We start from the raw sequence: 25,981 nt of genomic DNA on the forward strand, positions 1-25,981 counted from the left end.
GCAGTGTAAAAATTCACAATTGGAGATGTGTGATTGGAGAAAGTGGTAAAAACCAACAAATACAATGCGCCTGCCCTGCCCTGTGTTTTTGTGCATCTTTAGCTAATATTGTTTATGAAGTTGATTACAGTGCCCTGCAGTGGTGTAAAGTACTTACTCGTTGCATTTTGAATGCTTAGCAGGACAGAAAATTATCCAATTCTCACACTTATCAAGAGAACATCCCTGGTCATCCCTACTGCCACTGATCTAGTGAACTCACTAAACACAAATGCTTTGTTTGTAAATTATGTCTGAGTGTTGGAGTGTGACCATGGCTATCTGTAAAAAAAATAAAAAAAATAAAAAATATATATATTACTTTTACTTTTGATACTTAAGTATGTTTTAGCAACTACATATACTTTTTGATACTTAAGTATATTTAAAACCAAATACTTCTAGACTTTTACTCAAGTAGTATTTACTGGGTGACGTTCACGTTTACTTGAGTAATTTTCTATTAAGGTATCTTTACTTTTACTCAAGTATAAGAATTGGGTACTTTTTCCACTACTGCTGCCCTGTGTTCTTTTGTATCTTTAGCTAATAAAGAGACTGCACCCTGTCTTTTGAGTAGAATATAATAGAGCTGAGATAACTTTGAAGAATAGAATATCGTGCCAACTAATGCCAAATCCATGTGCCTATTTTGCAGTAGACATGCTGTGATCCAATGTAAACATCACACTTCAATGTAAGCTAATGGATAACTTTCAAAATGTTACTGTTTATATCAATACAAACATGGTTCTGATGTCTGTGCGATAGGACAATCAATCATTACCAGGGTTATGCATGGAGAAATGTGTTCTAAGAGTGAAGAACAGGTTAGGTCACATCATTTCCTCAGAGAGAGCATAGAGGCTAGTGACGATCTACACCAAAGGCCCATGAACTGGTTGGAATATCTTTTGTACAATACAAGTTCAAATCTCTCACTCTCTCTGACAAAGTGCGTCTCTTCAGACCCATGCTAAGGATTGGCCCCTTTTTTTAAACATTTTGCTTAAAATGACATACCCAAATCTAACTGTCTGTAGCGCAGGCCCTGAAGCAAGGATATGCATATTCTTGGTACCATTTAAAAGGAAACACTTTGAAGTTTGTAGAAATGTTAAATTAATGTAGGAGAATATAACACAATAGATCTGGTGAAAGATAATACAAAGAAAAAATTAAGTTTGTTTGTATTTTTTTTGTACCATCATCTTTGAAATGCAAGAGAAAGGCCATAATGTATTATTCAAGCCCAGGTGAAATTTTGATTTTGGCAACTAGATGGCAGCAGTGTATGTGCAAAGTTTTAGTCTGATCCAAGGAACCATTGCATTTCTGTTAAAAATGTTGTATCAAGACTGCCCAAATGTGCCTAACTTGTTTATTAATAACTTTTCATGTTCAGAAATGTGCACTGTAAATTGGACAGTGCAGTTAGATTAACAAGAATTTAAGCTTTCTGCCAATATCAGTGTGTCTATGTCCTGGGAAATGTTCTTGTTACTTACAACCTCATGCTAATCGCATTAGCCTACAATCCTGAAGAAGATTATTAACATGAACAGTGTGTCTAAGTCTGCAGAGAGAGCCTGCCTGTCGGTAAGTACACACACAGAGCACATAATATGGTATCATACCAACTAAAGTACAATAATAATAGTTAGATACACTGTATTACATATATCATGTACACTGAAGAATGAAACACTGTTTAACACTTTTCACAGCATATTTTGTCTTGAATGTTGTCCTCGTGCTCTCTCTCTCTCTTCCTGCCTGTGTCTTTTGAGACGTCTCTGTATCTTTTAGCATCAACAATGGTATGCTTTATTGTAGTAGGCTTTGATAAACTTGGGGTAGTACATGCATGGAAGACAATATACAGTTGAAGTCGGAAGTTTACATACATTTTAACCAAATACATTTAAACTCAGTTTTTCACAATTCCTGACATTTAATCCTAATAGAAATTCCCTGTCTTAGGTCAGTTAGAATCACCAATTTATTTTAAGAATGTGAAATGTCAGAATAATAGTGGAGAGAATGATTTATTTCAGCTTTTATTTCTTTCATCACATTCCCAGTGGGTCAGAAGTTTACATTCACTCAATTGGTATTTGGTAGCGTTACCTTTAAATTGTTTAACTTGGGTCAAATGTTTTGGGTAGCCTTCCACAAGCTTCCCACAATAAGTTGGGTGAATGTTGGCCCCTCCTGACAGAGCTGGTGTAACTGAGTCAGGTTTGTAGGCCTCCTTGCTCGCACAGAGTTCTGCCCACCATTTTTTTATAGGATAGAGGTCAGGGCTTTGTGATGGTCACTGCAATACCTTGACTTTGTTGTCCTTAAACCATTTTGCCACAACTTTGGAAGTATGCTTGGGGTCATTGTCCATTTGGAAGACCCATTTGCAACCAGGCTTTAACTTCCTGACTTATGTCTTGAGATGTCGCTTCAATATATCCACATCATTTTCCATCCTCATGATGCCATCTATTTTGTGAAGCATGCCAGTCCCTCCTGAAGCAAAACACCCCCACAACATGATGCTGCCACCCCCTTGCTTCACGGTTAGGATGGTGTTCTTCGGCTTGCAAGCCTCCACCTTTTTCCTCCAAACATAATGATGGTCATTATGGCCAAACAGTTCTATTTTTGTTACATCAGACCAGAGAACATTTCTCCAAAAAGTACGATCTTTGACCCCATGTGCAGTTGCAAACCGTAGTCTGGCTTTTATATGGCGGTTTTTGAGCAGTGGCTTCTTCCTTGCTGAGCAGCCTTTCAGGTTATGTCGATATAGGACTCGTTTTACTGTGGATATAGATACCTTTGTACCTGTTTCCTCCAGCATCTTCACAAGGTCCATTGCTGTTGTTCTGGGATTGATTTGCACTTCTCGCACCAAAGTTCGTTTATCTCTAGGAGACAGAACGCGTCTCCTTCCTGAGCAGTATGACGGCTGTGTGATCCCATGGTGTTTATACTTGTGTACTATTGTTTGTACTGATGAACGTGGTACCTTCAGGCGTTTGGAAATTGCTCCCAAGGATGAACCAGACTTGTGGAGGTCTACAATTTTTTTTCTGAGGGCTGATTTCTTTTGATTTTTCCCATGATGTCAAGCAAAGAGGCACTGAGTTTGAAGGTAGGCCTTGAAATACATCCACAGGTACACCTCCAATTGACTCAAATTATGTCAATTAGCCTATCAGAAGCTTCTAAAGCCATGACATCATTTTCTGGAATTTTCCAAGCTGTTTAAAGGCACAGTCAACTTAATGTATGTAAACTTCTGACCCACTGGAATTGTGACACAGTGAGTTATTGTCACGTCCTGACCATAGAGAGCTTGTATTTTTCTATGGTAGAGTAGGTCAGGGTGTGTGTCACGTCCTGACCAGCAGATGGAGCTATTGTATTCGTTTTGGGGTCAGGACGTGGCAGTTTTGTGTGTGTGAATGTTTGTGTTGGTGATTGGGACTTCCAATTGAAGGCAGGTGTGTTGAGTTGCCTTTGATTGGGAGTCCTATATAGGTGTGTGTGTTTTTCTTTGGGGTTGTGGGTAGTTGTTCTTGCACTGCGTTTTTGTATGCCTGTAAGACTGTTCCTGTCGTGTGTATTGTTTTTCCAGTGGATGCTTTACTCCTTTTTTTAAAATTAAAATATGAGCATCCATATTCCCGCTGCAGTTTGGTCTATTCAACACGGCTCTTTTTGTGACAGAACTACCCACCACCAAAGGACCAAGCAGTGGAAGAGGAGGAAGCCACAGGAGGACTATTGGAAGCAGCGTGCTCGGGAGGAGATGGATTCCTGGTCGCTGGAAGTATTGGAGGAGCGGATTGACTGGACATGGGAGCAGTTGCGGGCCCACTGTGACAACCTGCCTGGGAGGCAGGTAGAACCCGAGAGGCAGCCCCAATAATTTTTTTGGGGGGGGCACAAGGGCTATTTGGCAGGGCGAGATTGGAGCCCCAGGCCAGCACCCCGTACCCTTGTAGGGCAGACTGGACAGGTCCCGTGCTTTGGGGTTGGGGCTGTGGTGAGGCCTGGGATTTTCAGGCCGGTAGGCACAGTACCAGCGCCCCGCATGTGCCAGGGCGAAGAAGGCATCGAGCCGGAAGGGGTGATGCCAACCCTGCGCTCAAGACCGCCAGTACGCCTCTACGGTCCGGTGTTTCCCACCATACGCACTAGCATGGAGGTGCGTGTCTCCAGGCTGGCATGTCCAGTACCAGCCCCACGCATCAGGCGTCTAGTGCGTCAGCCCAGCCTCGCCAGTCAAGAGTCACCTGAGCTGCCCGCCAGTCGAGAGTCACCTGAGCTGCCCGCCAGTCGAGAGTCACCTGAGCTGCCCGCCAGGCGAGAGTCGCCTGAGCTGCCCGCCAGTCGAGAGTCGCCTGAGCTGCCCGCCAGTCGAGAGTCGCCTGAGCTGCCCGCCAGTCGAGAGTCGCCTGAGCTGCCCGCCAGTCGAGAGCCGCCTGAGCTGCCCGCCAGTCGAGAGTCGCCTGAGCTGCCCGCCAGGCGAGAGTCACCTGAGCTGCCCGCCAGTCGAGAGTCACCTGAGCTGCCCGCCAGGCGAGAGTCGCCTGAGCTGCCCGCCAGTCGAGAGTCGCCTGAGCTGCCCGCCAGTCGAGAGTCGCCTGAGCTGCCCGCCAGTCGAGAGTCGCCTGAGCTGCCCGCCAGTCGAGAGTCGCCTGAGCTGCCCGCCAGTCGAGAGTCGCCTGAGCTGCCCGCCAGTCGAGAGTCGCCTGAGCTGCCCGCCAGTCGAGAGTCGCCTGAGCTGCCCGCCAGTCAAGAGCCGCCAGAGCTGCCTGCCAGTCAGGAGCTGCCAGAGCCGCCCGCTAGTCAGGAGCTGCCAGAGCGGCCCGCTAGTCAGGAGCTGCCAGAGTGGCCCGACTGCCCGGAGCTGCCAGAGTGGCCCGACTGCCCGGAGCTGCCAGAGTGGCCCGACTGCCCGGAGCTGCCAGAGTGGCCCGACTGCCCGGAGCTGCCAGAGTGGCCCGACTGCCCGGAGCTGCCCGAGTGGCCCGCCTGTCCTCCGGCATAGCCCGAGTGGCCCGCCTGTCCTCCGGCCCAGCCCGAGTGGCCCGCCTGTCCTCCGGCCCAGCCCGAGTGGCCCGCCTGTCCTCCGGCCCAGCCCGAGTGGCCCTCCTGTCCTCCGGCCCAGCCCGAGTGGCCCTCCTGTCCTCCGGCCCAGCCCGAGTGGCCCTCCTGTCCTCCGGCCCAGCCCGAGTGGCCCTCCTGTCCTCCGGCCCAGCCAGGGTCAGCCCGAGTGGCCCTCCTGTCCTCCGGCCCAGCCAGGGTCAGCCCGAGTGGCCCGTCTGCCCGGCGCAGCTAGGTGGAGCGAGGTCCACGTCCTGCACCTGAGCCAACTCCAGGATAGGTGGGTTGGGGAGGGAGGGTGTAGCACAGTGCCGTCGTTGACGGCAGCCACCCTCCCTTCCCTCCCTTATTGTTTAGGGGTTATTGTTTAATGGGTTTTTGTTGGGGATTTTTTGTTGTTGGTGTTTTCTGTTGGTAGGTGCATTCCGGGGTCTGCACCTTGAGGGGGGGGGGGGGGGGGGGTACTGTCACGTGCTGACCAACAGATGGAGCTATTGTATTAGTTTTGGGGTCAGGACATGGCAGTTTTGTGTGTGTGAATGTTTGTGTTGGTGATTGGGACTTCCAATTGAAGGCAGGTGTGTTGAGTTGCCTTTGATTGGGAGTCCTATATAGGTGTGTGTGTTTTTCTTTGGGGTTGTGGGTAGTTGTTCTTGCACTGCGTTTTTGTATGCCTGTAAGACTGTTCCTGTCGTGTGTATTGTTTTTCCAGTGGATGCTTTACTCCTTTTTTTTTAAATTAAAATATGAGCATCCATATTCCCGCGGCAGTTTGGTCTATTCAACACGGCTCTTTTTGTGACAGCGTGACTGGGGGGTGTTGTCTAGTTTATTTATTTTCTATGTTGTGTTCTAGGTTCTTTTTTCTAGGTTGGGGTTTTCTTATGATTCCTAATTAGAGGCAGCTGGTCATCGTTGTCTCTAATTGGGGATCATATTTAAGTTGTTGTTTTTCCCACTAGTGTTTGTGGGAGATTATTTTGAGTTTATGCAGGTAGCACCTCTTCGTCACGGTTTGTTGTTTTTGTTTATAATTTGTCTGTCTTGCATAGTTTCACATGAAAATGTAAATATGTGGAACGATACCCATGCTGTGCTTTGGTCCATTCCTACACACAATTGTGACAGTTATAAGTGAAATAATATTTCTTTAAACAATTGTTGGAAAAATTACTTGTGTCATGCACAAAGTTGATGTCGTAACCGACTTACCAAAACTACAGTTTCTTAGCAAGAAATTTGGGGAGTGGTTGAAAAACGAGTTTTAATGACTCCAGCCTAAGTGTATGTAAACTTCTGACTTCAAGTGTACATTTTAATATATAAATGAGAGAAGAACAGTAAGTGAAAAGCCATAAACAGCAGGGATAATCCAGGGAGGAAAACCTGTTTGTTGTATACTACAATGCATATTATATACTGAACACAAATATAAACGCAACATGCAACAATTTCTAAGATTTGAATGAGTTACAGTTCATATAAGAAAATCAGTCAATTAAAAAAAATTCATTAGGCCTTACAGATATGCGTCTGTTGGTCACAGATACCTTTAATAAAGAAAAAGGTAGGGGCGTGGATCAGAAAACCTGTCAGTATCTGGTGTGACCACCATTAGCCTCATGCGGCGCGACACATCTCCTTTGCATAGAGTTGATCAGGCTGTTGATTGTGGCCTGTGGAATATTGTCCCACTCCTCTTCAACGGCTGTTCGAAGTTGCTGTATATTGGCGGGAACTGGAACACGCTGTCGTACAGGTCGCTTCAGAGCATCCCAAACATGCCCAATGGGTGACATGTCTGGTGAGTATGCAGGTCATGGAAGAACTGGGACATTTTCAGCTTCCAGGAATTGTGTAGAGATCCTTGCAACATGGGGCCATGCGTTATCATGCTGAAACATGAGGTGATGGCGGTGGATGAATGGCACGACAATGGGCCTCACGATCTCATCACGGTATCTCTGTGCATTCAAATTGGAAGTGGCTTATTGTAGAGAAATTAACATTCAATTCTCTGGCAACAGCTCTGGTGGACATTCTTGCAGTCAGCATGCCAATTGCACGCACCCTCAAAACTTGTGTGACCAAGCTGCACATTTTAGAGTGGCGTTTTATTGTCCCCAGCACAAGGTGCACCTTTGTAATGATCATGCTGTTTATTCAGCTTCTTGATATGCCATGCCTGTCAGGTGGATGGATTTCTTTGGCAAAGGAGAAATGCTCACTAACAGGAATGTAAACAAATTTGTACACTAAATTTGGGAGAAAAAAGTATTTTTTTGCATATGGACAATTTCTGGGATTTTTTATTTAAGCTCATGAAACATAGGACCAACACTTTACATGTTGCGTTTAGATTTTTGTTCAATGGTGCAACCTACCTCTGGACACATATTGTCAGGTCCAAAATGATTGACAACTTTCATAAAGATGAGAAAAAAGATTGTATGGGGGAAATTATATTATTTTATTCTAATACAATTGCTCAGAGAAAGAGAACTTGATAAAAAAAAATTCTAAAAAGATAGGGGTACAAATTATTGGAACCCATACTTCCAATAAACTGTACCTCACCCTGCAAGGATAATGGCACTGAGCCTTTTTCTAAAATATTTTATGAGATTGGAGAACACATTAGGAGGGATCTTAGACTATTCCTCCATACAGGATATTTCCCAGTATCCTTTGTTTGCGCTTATGGACCACTCCATTCAATTCAAACCACAGGTTTTCAATGGGGTCAAAGTCCAGAGACTGAGATGGCAATTACAAAATGTTGATTTTGTGGTCAATTAACCATTCCTTTGTGGATTTTGATGGGCTGCGGCCAAGTTTAAGCCTCCTGGCAGAGGCAAACAGGTTTTTGTCTAAAATGTCCTGGTACTGGGTAAAGTTCATGATGCCATTGCCCTCAGCTCTGTCGTTGTTTGTCGTTTCATCAGCAAACTTGATAATTCAGTTGGAGTCGTGCGTGGCCACGCAGTCGTGGGCGAACAGGGAGTACAGATGGGGGCTAAGCACACACCCCTGGGGGGCCCCGTGCTGAGGATCAGCGTGGCGGAGGAGCTGTCGGCCCAACAGGAAGTCCAAGACCCAGTTGCACATGAATGAGTTCAGACCCAGGTGTGATAGGGCAGTGTGTAGTGCAGTGGCGATTGCATTGTCCGTGGATCTGTTGGGACGGTATGGAAATTGTAGGGGATCTGGAGTGTCGGGTAAGGTGGAGGTGATATGGTCCTTGACTAACCTCACAAAGCACTTCATGATGACAGAAGTAAGTGCTACAGGGCAATAGTCATTTAGTTCAGTTACCTTAGCTTGCTTGGGTACAGGAACAATGGTGAAAATCTTGAAGCATGTGCGGACAACAGACTGGGATAGGGAGAGATTGAATATGTCCATAATATACAAATAAAACAGCTTGTCTACGACTAATAATGGGAGGACAGTTGGACGTAAGCTACTGTAGTAAAAAGGACATATGCCTATATCCACACAAGCTTCTATAGATAACCTTATGGAAAATCTATGACAGCCCTGCTTGACAAAGCCCTGGTTAAGCCTTATAATGTAACTGTCCCATGTGCGTGAAGGTTTAGCATGACTGCTGTTCCACAATAACATTTGTCCCACAGTCCCACAGAATGTCATTCACCAAAAAGTGGCCAATACATTACACATTTGCAACGAGAACCAATTTTGTGGTTGGCCCAGGCACCTAGATCTAACATTATACAATGGGTTTGAAAGTGAACAAATTCATCTGTGAGCGGTTTAGGAGAGTGTGTTGGTGACAGAGAGCGAGTGCGCGACTTCGGTTGCGTATGATTCATCATGGCGAGTGTTACAGCCGTTCCCTCATCAGCGAACGCTCCATCTCTCAAGGTAAACGTCTTCTTTCCAGTAACCGAAAAACGGTCATGCTGGATCTCAACGCCACTGCTAACCTATACGTTATCGTTGCCTATTTCTGAAAATGACGGAATAAGAATTCCTGACGCAGGCGCACAATTCAATGCACTTGTTTCAACTGCGTCCGTTATATATATACTTTCATAAAAAATGATTTAACATATCTATATTGCCTAGCCCTATGTGTTTTGAGAAGGCAGCTGCAGCATATGATGACACATTTTATATAACTGCATCACGCCGACGACATGTTATTCGCATGTCGCTCTTATAACCAGCATGTCTATTTGTTAGCTGCCTACCAATGGCTCATAATAACTATAAGGGGTAATCAATGACGTTATTTCACAGTATTTACTGCATGATCACATGTTAAAATAGCTTGTATTATAGAATCTAAATCAACCACAATTATTGTTAGGATTATTATGCCTGTTATTATTATATGATTAGGCCTTTGCTTGTGGAGTAATGGTAGCCTAATATAAATGCAAGCCTTCAGTTCACCTGGCGACAGACTATCGTCTTGCTGCAGGTAAAATGAGCTCCTGTGCTGAGCAGAGCAGGGAATTTAACCCTCACAGACAAATACCTAGTCCTATCCTCATTCAATTCACGTTAGCAAACCTCACTGTTCTTTCCAACAACCCCATCTCTCCCTGCTCCCCATCCCATGCTGTTACCCATTATAATTTTAAAAGAACTAACCCTGTTACTCTCTCATTGTCTGAATACACTACCCGAGTGTGAATGTTTTAATAAGCTTAGGCTTATATGTAGTTGATTACATCCTATGTAAAGTTGTCATCTATATAAAGTTGTTTACAATGTCCTCCCAGGGCTCTGGTGATGATGTTTCCACCAGTAACGGCATGGAAGACAGCATCCACAGCTTCAAGGTAACGTTCTAATCATTTACCCTGTGGTATAATGCATAGCAATGAGCATTGTTCCTCGTTCATTTCAAGTGTGTGCAAAGGCATGTGGTACAGCAATGGTATTTTAACGTGGAACAGTTCAGATATTGCACATACTGCTACGTTAGGGAGTTTCTATTGCACGTGAACTGCAATCACAAGACATTTGAAGTTTGTCAGTGCATGGCAAACTGGAGACGCCATTCCCTCTAACTGCCCACTTCAGTGTGCTGAATCAGATGAATCACTTGCCTTTAGTGAGGAGCCCAGCTGCACCATCTTGATGTTTCCTGGATATGATTCTGATATTCATAAAACCTCCCCTGGTTGTCAATCAAAAGGTCCAGATCACACCAACAGCATGGACACCTCCCCCCACCCACATGGCTCTCCTAATGCCTCTCAGTCCGTTAGATCCAACAAAAAAACACATCCCCCTACAGAAACAACAATACGGCCGCCTCAGCAAAACTGAGTCAAAGACATCCACCGGAGATCCTGAGATGTTCATTTTATAGATCCATGGGGGTTAACTCCTTTTGGGGCCCCTCGTTTGGCTTGTGCTCCCCAGACCCCTGTGCTAACCACATACTCAATGTTGTGGCCCTTTGTGGCCCTCAGAGAGGTATAGAGAAAGAGAAGGATGAGGGCCCTGGTCTATCTAGGAGGTCCTGTGTCGTCTCCACAGAGAATCCACTTTCCCAGATAACACTAAGCACCACCTGTCAATCAGGCTGTGACCTGTGATCTGCCACAGGCTTTAGCTCTGATGTACTCTGCTCTCTAACGTTGCACAGGGAGGAGACAGCCAGGCAGGCGGTAGTCGCAGGTGGTGATTTGGTGATTAGGAGAAAGAGAGGGGGAGAGAAAGGGGTGAGAGCGAGGAAGAGAAAGAGAGAGAGAGTTGTCATGGGCTGTGCAGGACCATTTTAAGATGTGGACATTCACGCCTGGATTAAGCCTGTTATTAATTAATCAACGTCTGAGAAAAGGGCCTCATAGATGCTTCATCCTCATAATTGCATCAGGTCTTTAGTCTTGAACTACAAGCACCTCTGTAGTACTGTATCTGAGCCTAGCTTGTGTACGCTATAGACCCCCGTGTTGTTACTGTACACACTTGTAGGAATCTGACTCCTGTTTTGGGACCCACCTGAGCTGGATGTAGAGTATTTATAGTTTGGTAATCCCTGACCAATGAAGCGTGTGATGTTACGCTGAACATGGATTACTTGGAACTCATTCACCTCACCTAAGTCGTGCTCTCTTGTGCAATTATATTAGTCAACAGAGTTATCAGGATCTCTGTAAATGGGCCTATCTCAGATTCTTCACAGCAGGTCAGAAGTGATTTGTCATGCGCTTCTTAAAAGATGTGTGTGAATTCTGAACTAATGAGAAGATATAGTCACTAGAAAATGTACTGTATTTTATCCAATTTTATCACACTGAAGTTTAAAATATCAATAGATCAGATTCATGGCTGGGTAAGTAAATGGCGATATTAGGCCAAAACATTGGTAACCAATGCTGTAGTCACAGTGTGACTGTGAGAAAGAGAGAGAGTAATCTGACAGTGCTCTCTCAGACTGTTGGCCAGCACTACCCCTCTGTAATCTGAGATTATGCAATGCTGCAACAGGTCTGCATTTACGCAGGCAGCCCAATTCTGATCTTTTTTCCTCTATTTGGTCTTTTGACCAATCCCTTCAGATCTTTTCTTGTGATACCTTTTTCAGTGCTGATTGGTCAAAATACCAATTAGTGAGAAAAAAGATCAGAATTGGGCTGCCTGTGTAAATGCAGTCCAGGAAGGGTAGATCTGAAACAGGCCTAATCCAGACAGGCACTGAGAGCAGAAAAACCACAGCAGAGCATTTGCCTTTAGCTACTGATCTAGACTAAATTTGGGTTAGGGTTAGGGTTAACCACCCTCATGGTTAAAGTTAGGATTGGGGGAGAGTTATCTGGTCCTAGAACTGTGGTAAAGGCAACTCCTACACTGAGAGCGGTTGTGTCAGGTGTCCTCTGTGGTTGTGTTTGTTTATTGAGTGGCTCATGTTCTTAGAAGTTAAAAGCCTGGAGTGTCCTCTACTGGCCAGTGGGAGAATTGCAGAACTATGAAGCGCCTGATGAGATACAGTGCATTTGGAAAGTATTCAGACCCCTTGACTTTTTCCACATTTTGTTACGTTACAGCCCTATTCTAAAATGGATTAAATCGTTTTTCCCCCTCATCAATCCACACACAATACCCCATAATGACAAAGCAAAAACAGTTTTTTAGACATTTTTGCTAATTTATAAAATAGGGAAAGGGAAAGGGGGATACCTAGTCAGTTGTACAACTGAACGCATTCAACTGAAATGTGTCTCACATTTACATAAGTAATCAGACCCTTTACTCAGTAATTTGTTGAAGCACCTTTGGCAGCGATTACAGCCTTGAGTCTTCTTGTGTATGACGCTACAAGCTTGGCACACCTGGCTCTCTCCGGATATACTGTCCCCGTCCATACAGCCAGCTGGGTTCTCAGTACATTGCGCAGACAGGAATACAGAACTCTCTGGGAGAAAGAAAGATGGTGGTGTATGTTTCATGATTAACTACTCATGTTGTGACTGTGATAACGTACAGAAACACAAGTTCTTTTGTTCACCTGACCTAGAATACCTCACAAATCAAATGCAGTCCGTATTACCTCACAAGAGAATTCTCTTCGGTTATAGTTACAGTCGTGTATATTCCCCCTCAAGCCGATACCATGAAGGCCCTCAAGGAACTACACTGGACTTTGTGCAAACTGGAAACCACATATCCTGAAGGTGAACTTGTAAGGAAGTCTGTGTGTAGCTGGTGTATAGGGGTCAGGCGCAGGACAGCAGATATGAGTAAATAACCGTATTTTACTCAACATATAATAAATGCAATACAAAACAGAGCTCACAATAACGGACCTTCCTACATAGAAACAATCACTCACAAGAAAACATGGGGGAACAGAGGGTTAAATAATGAACATGTAATTGGGGGATTGAAACCAGGTGTGTAAGACAAAGACAAAACAAATGGAAAATGAAAAGTGGATCGGCGATGGTTAGAAGGCCAGTGACGTCGACCGCCGAACGCCGCCCGAACAAGGAGAGGGACCAACTTCGGCGGAAGTCGTGACAGAACTGCTCCCAAGGACTGTGGGCTCTCGTTCTCCGTGGCTGACATGAGTAAGACATTTAAGCGTGTTAACCCTCGCAATTCTGCCAGACCAGACGGTATCCTAGCCGCATCATCAGAGCATATGCAGACCAGCTGGCTGGAGTGTTTACGGACATATTCGATTTCTCCCTATCCCAGTCTGCTGTCCCCACTTGCTTCAAGATGTCCACCACTGTTCCTGTATCCAAGAAAGCGAAGGTTACTGAACTAAATGACCACCGCCCCGTAGCACTCACTTCTGTCATCATGAAGTGCTTTGAGAGGCTTAGTTAAGGATCATTTCACCTCCACCTTACCTGACTCCCTAGACCCACTATATATTTACATACCACCCCAATAGATCCACAGATGATGTAATCGCCATTGCACTGCACACTGCCCTATCTCATCTGGACAAGAGGAATTCCTATGTAAGAATGCTGTTCATTGATTATAGCTCAGCCTTCAACACCATAGTACCCTCCAAGCTCACCATTAAGCTCGGGGCCCTGGGTGTAAACCCTTTGCAACTGGGTCCTGGACTTCCTGACGGGCCGCCCCCAGGTGGTGAAGGTAGGAAACAACAACTCTATTACACTGATCCTCAACACAGGGGCCCCACAAGGGTGCGTGCTCAGCCCCCTCCTGCACTCCCTGTTTAACCTTGACTTCATGGCCACGCACGCCTCCAACTCAATCATCAAGTTTGGAAAATAACCTCAACGTTAACAAAATGAAAGAACTAATCAACAGAGAGAGAACGCACCTTTTCACATCGGCGGGACCGCAGTGGAGAAGGTGAAAAGCTTCAAGCTCCTCGGCGTACACATCACTGATAATCTGAAATGGTCCACCCACACAGACAGTGTAGTAAAGAAGGCTCAACAGCAAAATTCATCTTGGCCCCTAACAACCTCACAAACCTTTACAGATGTACAATTGAGAGCATCCTGTCGGGCTGTATCACTGCCTGGTACGGCAACTGCACCGCCCGTAACCGCAGAGCTCTCCAGAGGGTGGTGCAGTCTGCCCAACGCATCACCGGGGCACACTACCTGCCCTCCAGGAAACCTACAGCACCCGATGTCACAGGAAGGACAAAAAGATCATCAAGGACATCAACCACCCGAGTCACGGCCTGTTCACTCCACTATCATCCAGAAGGCGAGGTCAGTACAGGTGCATCAAAGATGGGGCCGAGAGACTGAAAAACAGCTTCTATCTCAAGGCCATCAGACTGTTAAATAGCCATCACTAGCCGGCTACCACCCGGTTACTCAACCCTGCAACTTAGAGGCTGCTTCCCTATGAACATAGACATGGAATCACTGGTCACTTTAAATGGAACACTAGTCACTTTTAAATATGTTTACATACTGTTTTACTCATTTCAAATGTATATACTGTACTCTACTGTATTTTAGTCAATGCCACTCAGACATTGCTCATCCTAATATTTATATATGTCTTAATTCCATTATTTTACTTTGAGATTTGTGTGTACTGTTGTCAATTGTTAGATACTTCTGCACTGCTGGAGCTAGGAACACAAGCATTTCGCTACACCTGCAAAAACATCTGCTTAAAATGGGTACGTGACCAATAAAATTCGATTTGATTTGATTTAGGGAGTTTCTCCCATTCTTCTCTGCAGATCCTCTCAAGCTATGTCAGGTTCGATGTGGAGTGTCGCTGCACAGCTATTTTCAGGTCTCTCCAGAGATGTTAGATCGGGTTCAAGTCCAGGCTCTGGCTAGGCCACTCAAGGACATTCAGAGACTTGTCCTGAAGCCACTCCTGCGTTGTCCTGACTGTGTGCTTAGGGTCGTTGTCCTATTGGAATGTGAACCTTCAACCCCGGTCTGAGGTCCTGAGTGCTCTGAGGCAGGTTTTCATCAAGGATCTCTCTGGACTTTGCTCCATTCATCTTTCCCTCGATCCTGACTTGTCTCGCAGTACCTGCCGCTGAAAAACATCCCCACAGCATGATGCTGCCACCGCCATGCTTCACCGTAGGGATGGTGCCTGATTTCCTCCAGACGTGACGCTTGGAATTCAGGAAAAAGAGTTCATCAGAACAGAGAATCTTGTTTTAGATGCCTTTTGGCAAACTCCAAGCGGGCTGTCATGTGCCTTTTACTGAGGAGTGGCTTCCGACTGGCCACTCTACCATAAAGGCCTGATTGGTGGAGTGCTGAAAAGATGGTTGTCCTTCTGGAATGTTCTCCCATCTCCACAGAGGAACCTTGGAGCGCTGTCAGAGTGACATTCAGGTTCTTGGTCACCTCCCTGACCAAGGCCCTTCTTCCCCGATTGCTCGTTTTGGCCAGTCGGCCAGGTCTAGGAAGAGTCTTGCTGGTTCCAAACTTCTTCCCATTAAGAATGATGGAGGCTGTGTTCTTGGGGACCTGCAATGCTGCAGAAGTGTTTTGGTACCCTTCCCTAGATCTGTGCCTCAACATAATCCTGTCTTGAAGCTCTAAGGACAAATCCTTTGACCTCCTGGCTTGGTTTTTGCTCTGACAGTGTCAACTGTGGGACCTTATATCGACAGGTGTGTGCCTTTCCAATTCATGTCCAATCAATTGAATTTACCACAGGTGGACTCGAAGTTGTAGAAACAAGGATGATCAATGGAAACAGGATGCACCTGAACTCAATTTCGAGTCTCATAGCAAAGGGTCTGAATACTTATGTAAATAAGGTATTTCTGTTTGTCATTTTAATTAATTTGCAAAAATGTCTAAAAACCTGTTTTCACTTTGTCTTTATGGAGTATTGTGTGTATATTGATGAGGATTTTTATTTATTGAATGAATTTTAGAATTTGGATGTAACGTAACAAAAGTTTACGTTACTGTACAATGGCGAAGGTGCCTAAAGATGTCGGAATTCAGGTATGACGTCATTGTTTTTAGCACTATACACATAATTTTTAAAACTACGGCACACGACATGGTTCAATGCGCCAATATATCAGCACCAACAACTTTTTCTAAATGCCGGCATCTTGGAGCTAGAATTGGGATCATGTCGGCCTACACTGTACTAATGATGATACAAAAATGAACACAGAATGAATTCACTTTGAAATGTCCCCAAAGTACTCCTTTATCAAATGGGCATTGTTTTGACCTATACATTTTACAACAGTGTTTGTGGACAATGACATACAGTATATTACACCTAAAGCAGTGTGTATAATGAATTTACTTCTAAACCATGTTCTCTATATTCCCCCCCAGGTAGCTGATCTGGTCATTGAGCTGTCCCAGACCCACAAGGCCAAACCTGACCTGACCAATCTGGTGTTTGGAACTGTGTTTTCTGACCACATGCTGACCATAGAGTGGACCAACGCTGGAGGCTGGCAGAAGCCTCACATCAAGCCCTTTGGTAACCTGTCTCTCCACCCGGCCTGCTCAGCCATGCACTACGCTGTGCAGGTAGGAAACGCCACCTTGTTAGGCCTTGTTAGAAAGTTAATGTATCTCACGCTCATGCTGTCCATTCTTGCTGCCCACCTGATAGTACTGAAGACTACAGTAGAAATATGTTGGTAGATTTATGACATACATTACATTTTTTATGTATTTATTTTGTACTAAAATAACTTAGGCAATCTATATGTATTTTAAATAGGTCTAATAACATGAATTAATTCAAGGATATAAAAAAGCAGTAGGAGGCAAAGTTAAAGGTGCAAAATCAGGTGCCGGTTCATTAAACTATAGTGTTCGAAAATGAATGAAATATAAATGAAAATGAAATATTAACAAAACATGTGCAAAACGACTGTCAAAACAAACGAAAAGTCTGAAAAGGTCCCAAATGAAAAGGAATAGGCTTAAGCAGGCATGTGTAGCTAATGTAATGTACTTGGCACAGGAGGGGTTTAACAGGCTCTAACCAGCCTACCAATGAGCAATTCCAACACTGGTGAAAATGTACAGGTCAGCATCTACACTACAATTATGTATAGGACCTTCCCCATGGTCTTCACATCTTACAGCCCCAATTTCAGTGTCTTCAATCAGGAAACAGACTGTGCTGCTGAGATGCTGAGAGTTTGTGCTGAGAGCTTAAGATGAATGTACTACACTTTAATTGTAGCTCTGATAAGAATAGGCACAGCTAGGATAGTTGAAGGACAGTGGATTGGACATAAATGGCCAACACAGGTACGCTCATATGTACTGAAACTTACTATCACACACACATAGGTTCAGGAAGCCAATTTCACATTCTGGACCTCATTCATTATGTTTACATTTACATGTTAGTATATTCACTCTGTTGAGAGAATGACTAGAGGTCAGTGGTTCTCTCCTGTCAGCCAGTCTTAACCCCTGTCTCTTTCCTCTCCTCTGTTCTGTGGTCAGTTGTTTGAGGGTATGAAGGCATACCGAGGTACTGATGACAAAGTCCGTCTCTTCAGACCCATGCTCAACATGAACCGTATGGCCAAGTCTGCAGAGAGGGCCTGCCTGCCGGTAAGAACACATACAGGCAATGGTACTGAACAAAAAGTTCAGAATTACATCCCTGTTAGTGAGCATTTCTCCCTTGCCAAGGTAATCCATCCATCTGACAGGTATAGCATATCAAGAAGCGGATTAAACAACATGATCATTACGCAGGTGAACCTTGTGCTGGGGACAATAAAAGCCCACTCACAGTGCCACATATGTATCAAGTTTTGACGGAGCATGTAATTGGCATGCTGACTGCACTAATGCCCACCGGAGCTGTTGCCAGAGAATTTAATGTAAAAAATGTTCTACCATAAGTCGCTTCCAACGTTGTTTTAGAGAATTTGGCAGTACGTCCAACCGCCCTCACAACCGCAGACCATGTGTATGGTGTCGTGTGGGTGAGCGGTTTGCTGACGTCAACATTATGAACAGAGGGCCCCATGGTGGCGGTGGGATTATGGTATGGGCAGGCATACTGTACGCTATGGACAACAAACACAATTGCATTTTATCGATGCAATTTGAATGCACAGAGATACCGTGACGAGAACCTGAGGCCCATTGCCGTGCCATTCATCTGCCGCAAACACCTCATGTTTCAGCCTGATAATGCACGGCCCCATGTCACAAGGATCTGTACACAATTCCTGGAAGCTGAAAATGTCCCAGTTCTTCCATGGCCTGCATACTCACCAGACATGTCACCCATTGAGCTGTTTGGGATGCTCTGGATCGACGTGTACCACAGCATGTTCTAGTTCCTGCCAGTATCCAGCAACTTCACACAGCCATTGAAGAGGAGGGGGACAACATTCCACAGGCCACAATCAACAGCCCGATCAACTCTATGTGAAGAAGATGTGTCACACTGCATGAGGCAAATGGTGGTCACACCAGATACTGACTTATTTTCTGATCCACGCCCCTACCTTTTTTTTTTTAAAGGTATCTGTTACCTACAGATGAATATCTGTATTCCCAGTCATGTGAAATCCATAGATTAGGGCCCAAGGATTGTTTTTCAAATGTATTTATTTTTTATTTCACCTTTATTTAACCAGGTAGGCAAGTTGAGAACAAGTTCTCATTTACAATTGCGACCTAGAAATGACTGATTTCCTTATATGAACTGTGACTCAGTAAAATATTTGACATTTTTGCATGTTGCGTTTATATTTGTGTTCAGTATAGATACAGTGTCTAGTATCTACAGTGTATCATATCATGTAAAGTACAAGACTGGAACAATGTTCCCCAGTACATCAACAAAATTGCTTTTCCTACTAGTACTGACTTTGCAGATAACTAATTAATTGAGAAAAATGTACTTACTACGACTGTGGTATGTGGCTGTCTCACTAAGCTATCTTAAGATGAATGCACTAACTTTAAGTCACTCTGGATAAGAGAGTGTGCTAAATGACTTTCTGTAGTGTCTGCGGCAGTCACTGAATGTTCTGTTTGTTCATATTTTTGTCCCATTTCTCCTTTCCCGGCTCAACCTCCCATTTTCCCTCTCTCCATCTCCCCCCTCCCTCCTCCAGGCCTTTGACAGGGCAGAGTTGGTAGAGTGTATCAGGAGGCTGGTACAGGTGGATCGGGAGTGGGTACCCCAGTCAGACTCTGCCAGTCTCTACATCCGACCCACCTTCCTGGGTACTGAGGTGAGGAGATGACCAACCAACCACTCTCTGTCTCCTTCTGTGAGGGACTGTCTCATTCACTCTCATATGCTGTGACAGGGCTCTCCCTCTGTCTAGCTTCCCCTATACTTGTTGGTGAAGTAGTAATCATTAAGTTGTGAAGAGCTCAAGAGTATGTCAACTATTGGCATGTGTGTGTGTGTGTGTGTGTGTGTGTGTGTGTGTGTGTGTGTGTGTGTGTGTGGCCTGTGTCCCTTCCTAGCGGTCTCTAGGAGTGAAGAAGCCGTCCCATGCTCTACTTTATGTGATCCTGAGTCCTGTTGGTTCTTTCTTCAGTACAGGAGCTAAACCTGTCTCTCTCTGGGCCGACTCCAAATACATCAGAGCCTGGAGAGGAGGGACAGGAGATTGTAAGATGGGAGGGTAGGGGAGGGACTGGAGACTGTAAGATGGGAGGGTTAGAGGGACTGGAGACTGTAAGATGGGAAGGTTAGAGGGACTGGAGACTGTAAGATGGGAAGGTTAGAGGAAGGACTAAAGACTGTAAAATGGGAGGGTTATAGGAGAGTTAGAGGAGGGACTAGAGACTGTAAAATGGGAGGGTTAGAGGAGGGACTGGAGACTGTAAGAGGGGAGGGTTAGAGGAGGGACGGGAGACCGTAAGAGGGGAGGTTTAGAGGAGGGACTGGAGACTGTAAGATGGGAGGGTTAGAGGAGGGACTGGAGACTGTAAGATGGGAGGGTTAGAGGAGGGACTGGAGACTGTAAGATGGGAGGGTTAGAGGAGAGACTGGAAACTGTAAAATATCCAACATATCACCAGATAGGATTGAATTTGGTTACTGCACCCTTTGAGTAAAGGAAGATCAGACATGGTAGTATTCTTTTGAGATGCAGTAAAAATGCTTGCTTTGCAATGTGTGGTACTAATTTATCCTGACCCTAATATTCCCACCCTGCCAACAGTACTAATACAGCTTTACACCAGATTCAACTCTAAAGAGCTTTGGATTTCATTGTGACACGATTTATGTACAGTACACAATAAGATCACACGCTAGTTAACTCTTACGAACGGAACAGTGTCAAATCATTTGGATTACGACACATGGAATTATAATGTAAACGGACAGCTCTCGTTTGTGGATTAAAATGAACATGAACATGGTGGTTTGTTTACAGGAACTATGGAGCGTCTATCTACGCCCAGCATGAAGCAGTGGATTATGGGTGCCAGCAGGTCCTCTGGCTGTACGGAGACGACCATCAAATCACAGAGGTCGGATCCATGAACATGTTCCTCTTCTGGAATAATGAGAATGGAGGTAATCATGATCACTTTCAGTGTCATGGCCAATGAGATTAGAGATAATACCTTTGCCTTAATCGGGCTATTGCAATTGGACAAGGCCAAAGGAAATATAGGTTGCGTTCCCATGTTCAGACATTCCATGCATCAACCAATGGTTGCATGCCACACCATTTCTAGAACATATGACGTGGTTAGCTGATACTTAAAATACCTATCTAGGCATTGTAAGATCTGGCATGCGTCAGCAACGTCTGAGCGGGGGAACACGACCATCCTCTTCTGGATCTGTTGATGTGGACATAATGTTACCGAACAGGAAACTGATCTTTGTGTCTGATTGTACAGCACCGACATCTAGTGGTTCGAGTGTATATCACCGCAGCTGCAGTCTTACATAGCCAGTGCTGTTCTTCACCTCTTCTCTTATCTCTGTAAACTGGGTCAGATTGGATATTCCATTGACACTAAATGATCTGTTTAATTCATTTGTTCATCCAACGTTTTTCTCTCCAGAGGAGGAGCTGGCAACGCCCCCTCTGGATGGACTAATCCTACCTGGGATCACGCGGCAGAGCATCCTGGAACTGACCAGGAAATGGGTATGAGAGAGAGAGAATGAATATACAGTACATTTAACATGTATGCAGACCCTTTGACTTTTTCCATATTTTGTTACATTATAACCTTATTCTAAAATGGATTAAATCGTTTTTCCCCCTCATTAATCTACACACAGTACCCCACAATGACAAAGCAAAAACAGGTTTTTAGATTTTTTTTTGCAAATTAGGGCTATCTTCTGTATACCACCCCTACCTTGTCACAACACAACTGATTGGCTCAAACGCATTAAGAAGGAAAAAAATTCCACAAATTAACTTTTAACAAGGCACACCTGTTAATTGAAATGCATTCCAAGTGACTACCTCATGAAGCTGGTTGAGAGAATGCCAAGAGTGTGCAAAGCTGTCATCAAGGCAAAGGTGGCTACTTTGAAGAATCTAAAATCTAAAACATGTTTTGATTTGTTTAACACTTTTTTGGTTACTACATGATTCCATATGTGTTATTTCATAGTTTTGATGTCTTCACTATTATTCTACAATGTAGAAAATAGTAAAAATAAAGAAAAACCCTGGAATGAGTAGGTGTGTCCAAACTTTTGACTGATACTGTATATAGAGAGGGTAAGAGGGGGGCAAGTACAATGTGTTCTCTAAGGGTAAGACATAAGATAGTTGAACAACAAAACAAGCTAGGGGGCAAGAGAAAGATAGAGGGTTGAACTTGCCATGGCACTCTGGGTTTAATTAAGGGAAAGATGGATTTGACACTCACATGGACATACCACCAGGGGTAATTAGATCTGCTACAGGGGCATAGGCACTATACCAGTGGCTATCACTGGCCATTAAACCAGTAGCCTGGTTGCCAGATCAGATACATGTATAGTATGACAAGGAATCTTGGAGGACGTGGCTAAAGCACAGGCAGATCTGGCAACTAAGATGCCACAGTAGGGTGTGTGTGTGTGTGTGTGAGAGAGAGAGGGAGAGAGAGAGAGAGCGAGAGAGAGAGAGAGAGAGAGAGAGAAGGGCTCTCCAGCCCTATTCTTGGAGAGCTACCGTCCAGTAAGTTTTCACTCCAACCCTAATCTAGCACACCTTATTTGAATAGCTAGTTGATAAGATGAATCAGGTAAGATACCACTGGGGTTGGAGTGAAAACCTACAGGAGGTTAGCTCACCAGGAACAGGGTTGGAGATCCCTGATATATATAGAGAGAGATATATAGGGAGAGAGTGAAATATTGTGCAGAATGCAGGAAGTCTTCAGCAGAGATGAGAAGCTAAGCGTTTACAGAAGCCTGCCCTTGTATGAGTTTCATTATATATATTTTCCTCCTCCACTTCCCTATCTCCTCATCCACCTCCCTATCTCCTCATCCACCTCTCCCTCTCCTCTTCTAGGGGGAGTTTAAGGTGTGTGAGCGGTACCTGACCATGGCAGACCTGCGCTGTGCTCTGAAAGAGGGCCGAGTTAAGGAGATGTTTGGCTCTGGTACTGCATGTGTGGTCAGTCCTGTGGGACGCATACTCTACCAGGGAGAGGTACACAACCACAACTCACTACCCTTAAAACATATGGATGAATGAATGGATGGATGGATGACTGAATGAATGGATGGATGAATGAATGGATGGATGACTGAATGGATGGATGAATGAATGGATGGATGACTGAATGGATGGATGAATGATGCAATCAAGAAAGCAATCAAAACATTTGAATCAAGCACTTTCATGTTTAACACTTTGTCATAAACCGCTGAACAGCTACTCCAGAAAGTAGTATTTTTAAACTGTGTGTGTGTGTGTGTGTGTGTGTGTGTCTGTAGAACCTACACATCCCCTGCCAGGAGGATTTCCCCCAGCTCGCCTCTAGACTGAGAAAGGAGCTCACAGATATACAGGTAAGGTGGTCACAGACATCAATTCAACATCTATTCCACGTTGGTTCAACGTCACTTAATTCAACCAGTGTGTGCCCAGTGAGACAGGTGTAACAGAGGTAGATTGTATTGTAACCTCCACTCGCTCTATCAAATTGGAACCTTTTCGGAGGTGCAACTGGCTAAGAAGTTGTCGAGTCGGCGGTCACGTGTGTTTTTGCGAAGCGGTGGATCACTCATTTGAGCCCAGCAAGTGGACAGCAAGTGGAATACCTTTGCTAGTGGGGGTGTTAAACTGAGTGGGTCATTCATTCAGTGTAGATCTTTCTCAGTATCTTTCTCTCTCTCTGTCTGGCCGTCTCTCCGTCACGTCTGTGAGTTTGTGTTCATCTCTGCCTCGTATAATTTCACCCTGTCGGGGCTAGGTCAGGTGATTATCGTTTGCCCTCTAAATCTCCTCATTGCCACGGCTTTGTGTGAGAGCTTGCGTGTGTCTCCTCTTCCCAACCACTAGTGCCGTGTGTGTATCCGTGTGTGTGCGTGCCTGCCTGCCTGTGTGTGTAAACCTTATCTGAGCGTATGTGTGGCCCTAGCGATAGCTTCTCTCCCCCCTGTAGCTCATTGTGGCGCCGACACACAGCCAGACAGAGGAGATAGGAGGAGGTTCATGTAGTAATGGCTGGGCAGGGATGGGAGATAGAGCAGACACACAGTCCTGAAAGCTCTCATTAAGATGCCTGCTGTAATTACACAAACCTAATTATTGTCTCGGACTTTGTGATCAAAGCCAAGATGCTGCAAATGACGCTGCTTGACAGAGAGAGAGAGAGAGAGAGAGAGAGAGAGAGAGAGAGAGAGAGAGAGAGCGAGAGAGAGAGAGAGAGAGAGAGAGAGAGAGAGAGAGAGAGAGAGAGAGAGAGAGAGAGAGAGAGAGAGAGAGAGAGAGCGAGAGAGAGAGAGAGAGAGAGAGAGAGAGAGAGAGAGAGAGAGAGAGAGAGAGAGAGAGAGAGAGAGAGAGAGCCTAATGAACAATAACATCGACAAAATGCACAAAAAAAACTCCAGCCTGATGTTAAATCTGTTGACATTTAATTTGGATGAGAAACAGAACGGCGTCCGCCTCCCCAAGAAGAAGACATTGGGCACAAACAAACGCGTTGTCTAAGACGAGGGGAGCGAGGGATGAGAAGAGGGATGAAAGATGGGTTTACTAACACGGTCCTCCGTTTCTCTTTCATGTTAATTACAAATTGCATTGCTTTTGTTTCTCTTTGCGGGCGCTTATTTATTTTCACGACTCTGTCCATTAGAACTAATTTGCAACATGAGACGTAAATAATTGGATTTGTCTCCGCGGTTGTCGCAGTTCAGGAACATTCTGTTTTGATTTTGGTCGTTGTTTTGTGTGTGGCTGAGTTCGCAAGATTTCTTGGGATATTTGTTTTTTTTTTTGTTTTGTGTTTTCGGTTGCGCCATTTCACTGTGTTGTAGGCAAGGAGTTAAAACAGTTTGTGACTGCTACTGTAATTGTTGGCCTGTGCTTTTATGCCTGTTTGACCCCAGTTTAACCTTTGACCTTCTGATGATCTTTTCTCTCCTTGGTCACAGTACGGCCGGACCCAGAGTGACTGGTCTGTCCTCGTGTAACCAAGACACAGTGGTGTGGGTATCTGGGACAAGCACACACAAACCGTATATGCATATACGCAGACATACATGCACACACACACACGTGTAACCTCTATATCAGTACAATGTTGTATGTGGGTAAGCTCTTTTAAATGTGCAATAATCTTTCTCAGATTGCAGTATACTGGATGTTCAGTTTGAAGTCCCATCGGGTCAGTAGCAATATTATTCCACTCTAAGTCTGCTCAAAATGTGCACGACTTCCCCGTTCACACGCCCTGCCCTGCGCAGAACTGACCCACAGACGGTGCAGATCTCAACAGTCTGCCCTGGTGTGTCAGCCCTGCTAAAGGGTTCACTAAAATATGACCAGCAGAAGATTGAGAGGAGTAACGTTAGCAATGAATAGAGCGTTTTAGAATTTTATTTTCGAACAAATATAACAGTTTTAAAGTGAGCTTAAATGGCGGACCAAGTTTCTCAAGGAAAGCACTTTAGTACTGCTTAAAGAGAAGGATGAATGAATTCTAAGAGGGCACTGGAAATAACCCTTGATATAGCAGAGTGAGAGAGATCCCTGACGTCTGAAGCTTGGAACCTAGAGTGGTAGAATGATACACAAACCACTGGTATCAAAGAAAGCACAAGTCGAAGTAGCACTACAAGCAGTAGTAATATCATTCCATGCCAGTTGCTGTACGCGAACAAGTGTGTGGCGTTTAATGTCAAAATGTATGCTATATCTACGATCTGTTGATAGTGATATCTAATCAAACATAATGCTGGCCGTTTGTGTGGTGATGTACTATCGGACCAATGTCTGTAATTTACTGTTGACCTGTATCGCCTTGATTGACAGATATCTCTCTATCTGTACCTAGAAAGTGAAGCACAATATCTGTTTTATGTCAAGTTCTATATATACTTAGATGGAAGAGATATATTTATGTCATCGATGCAATGCGTCCAGTGATACAATATTGCCTGTTCTGTTGATCCAAATAATAAATACGCACCAAAACATTTGTGTCTACTGCATTATGTTCAGTACAGTGTGTGTGTGTGTGTGTGTGTATGTGTTTTTGTGAGTGTGTACCCTTGTGTGTGTGGTTCCCCAGGGCAGGGCCCATGGTTCCTGGCTGAGCTGCCTCCCAGTGAAAATAGGGCTGTTTGGTGCTGGTTCCAGCCCTGTGCCCTGTGGCAGGCTGGTATAGCGCCCAGCACACACATCTCACCAACTTACCCCATGGTACAGCTCCCAGCTCCCAAGGCCTTAGATACAGTACTTTTCCCCTTG

The 25,981-nt window shown here is 44.7% G+C and overlaps 2 protein-coding genes across 2 annotated transcripts; both read left to right on the plus strand.

Annotated features, from left to right (window-relative positions):
- Window positions 1-7,298: 7,298 nt before the first annotated feature.
- LOC145879940 (branched-chain-amino-acid aminotransferase, cytosolic-like) lies at window positions 7,299-19,327 on the plus strand. The gene is made up of 4 exons (XM_082977216.1): window positions 7,299-9,962; window positions 16,419-16,619; window positions 17,556-17,666; window positions 19,193-19,327. The coding sequence occupies exons 1-4, from the start codon at window positions 9,891-9,893 to the stop codon at window positions 19,322-19,324; spliced, it is 516 nt and encodes a 171-aa protein (XP_082833342.1). The 5' UTR covers window positions 7,299-9,890; the 3' UTR covers window positions 19,325-19,327.
- Window positions 19,328-20,014: 687 nt separating this feature from the next.
- On the plus strand, window positions 20,015-25,699 carry LOC106609182 (branched-chain-amino-acid aminotransferase, cytosolic-like). Its single transcript, XM_082977686.1, has 6 exons — window positions 20,015-20,068; window positions 20,474-20,616; window positions 21,117-21,202; window positions 22,574-22,714; window positions 23,002-23,076; window positions 24,664-25,699. Exons 1-6 carry the CDS (start codon window positions 20,061-20,063, stop codon window positions 24,700-24,702), a joined length of 492 nt encoding a protein of 163 aa, XP_082833812.1. The 5' UTR covers window positions 20,015-20,060; the 3' UTR covers window positions 24,703-25,699.
- Window positions 25,700-25,981: the final 282 nt, after the last annotated feature.

Source organism: Salmo salar, chromosome 07, assembly GCF_965601325.2.
Source record: "Salmo salar chromosome 07, fSalSal1, whole genome shotgun sequence".
NCBI lineage: Eukaryota > Metazoa > Chordata > Actinopteri > Salmoniformes > Salmonidae > Salmo > Salmo salar.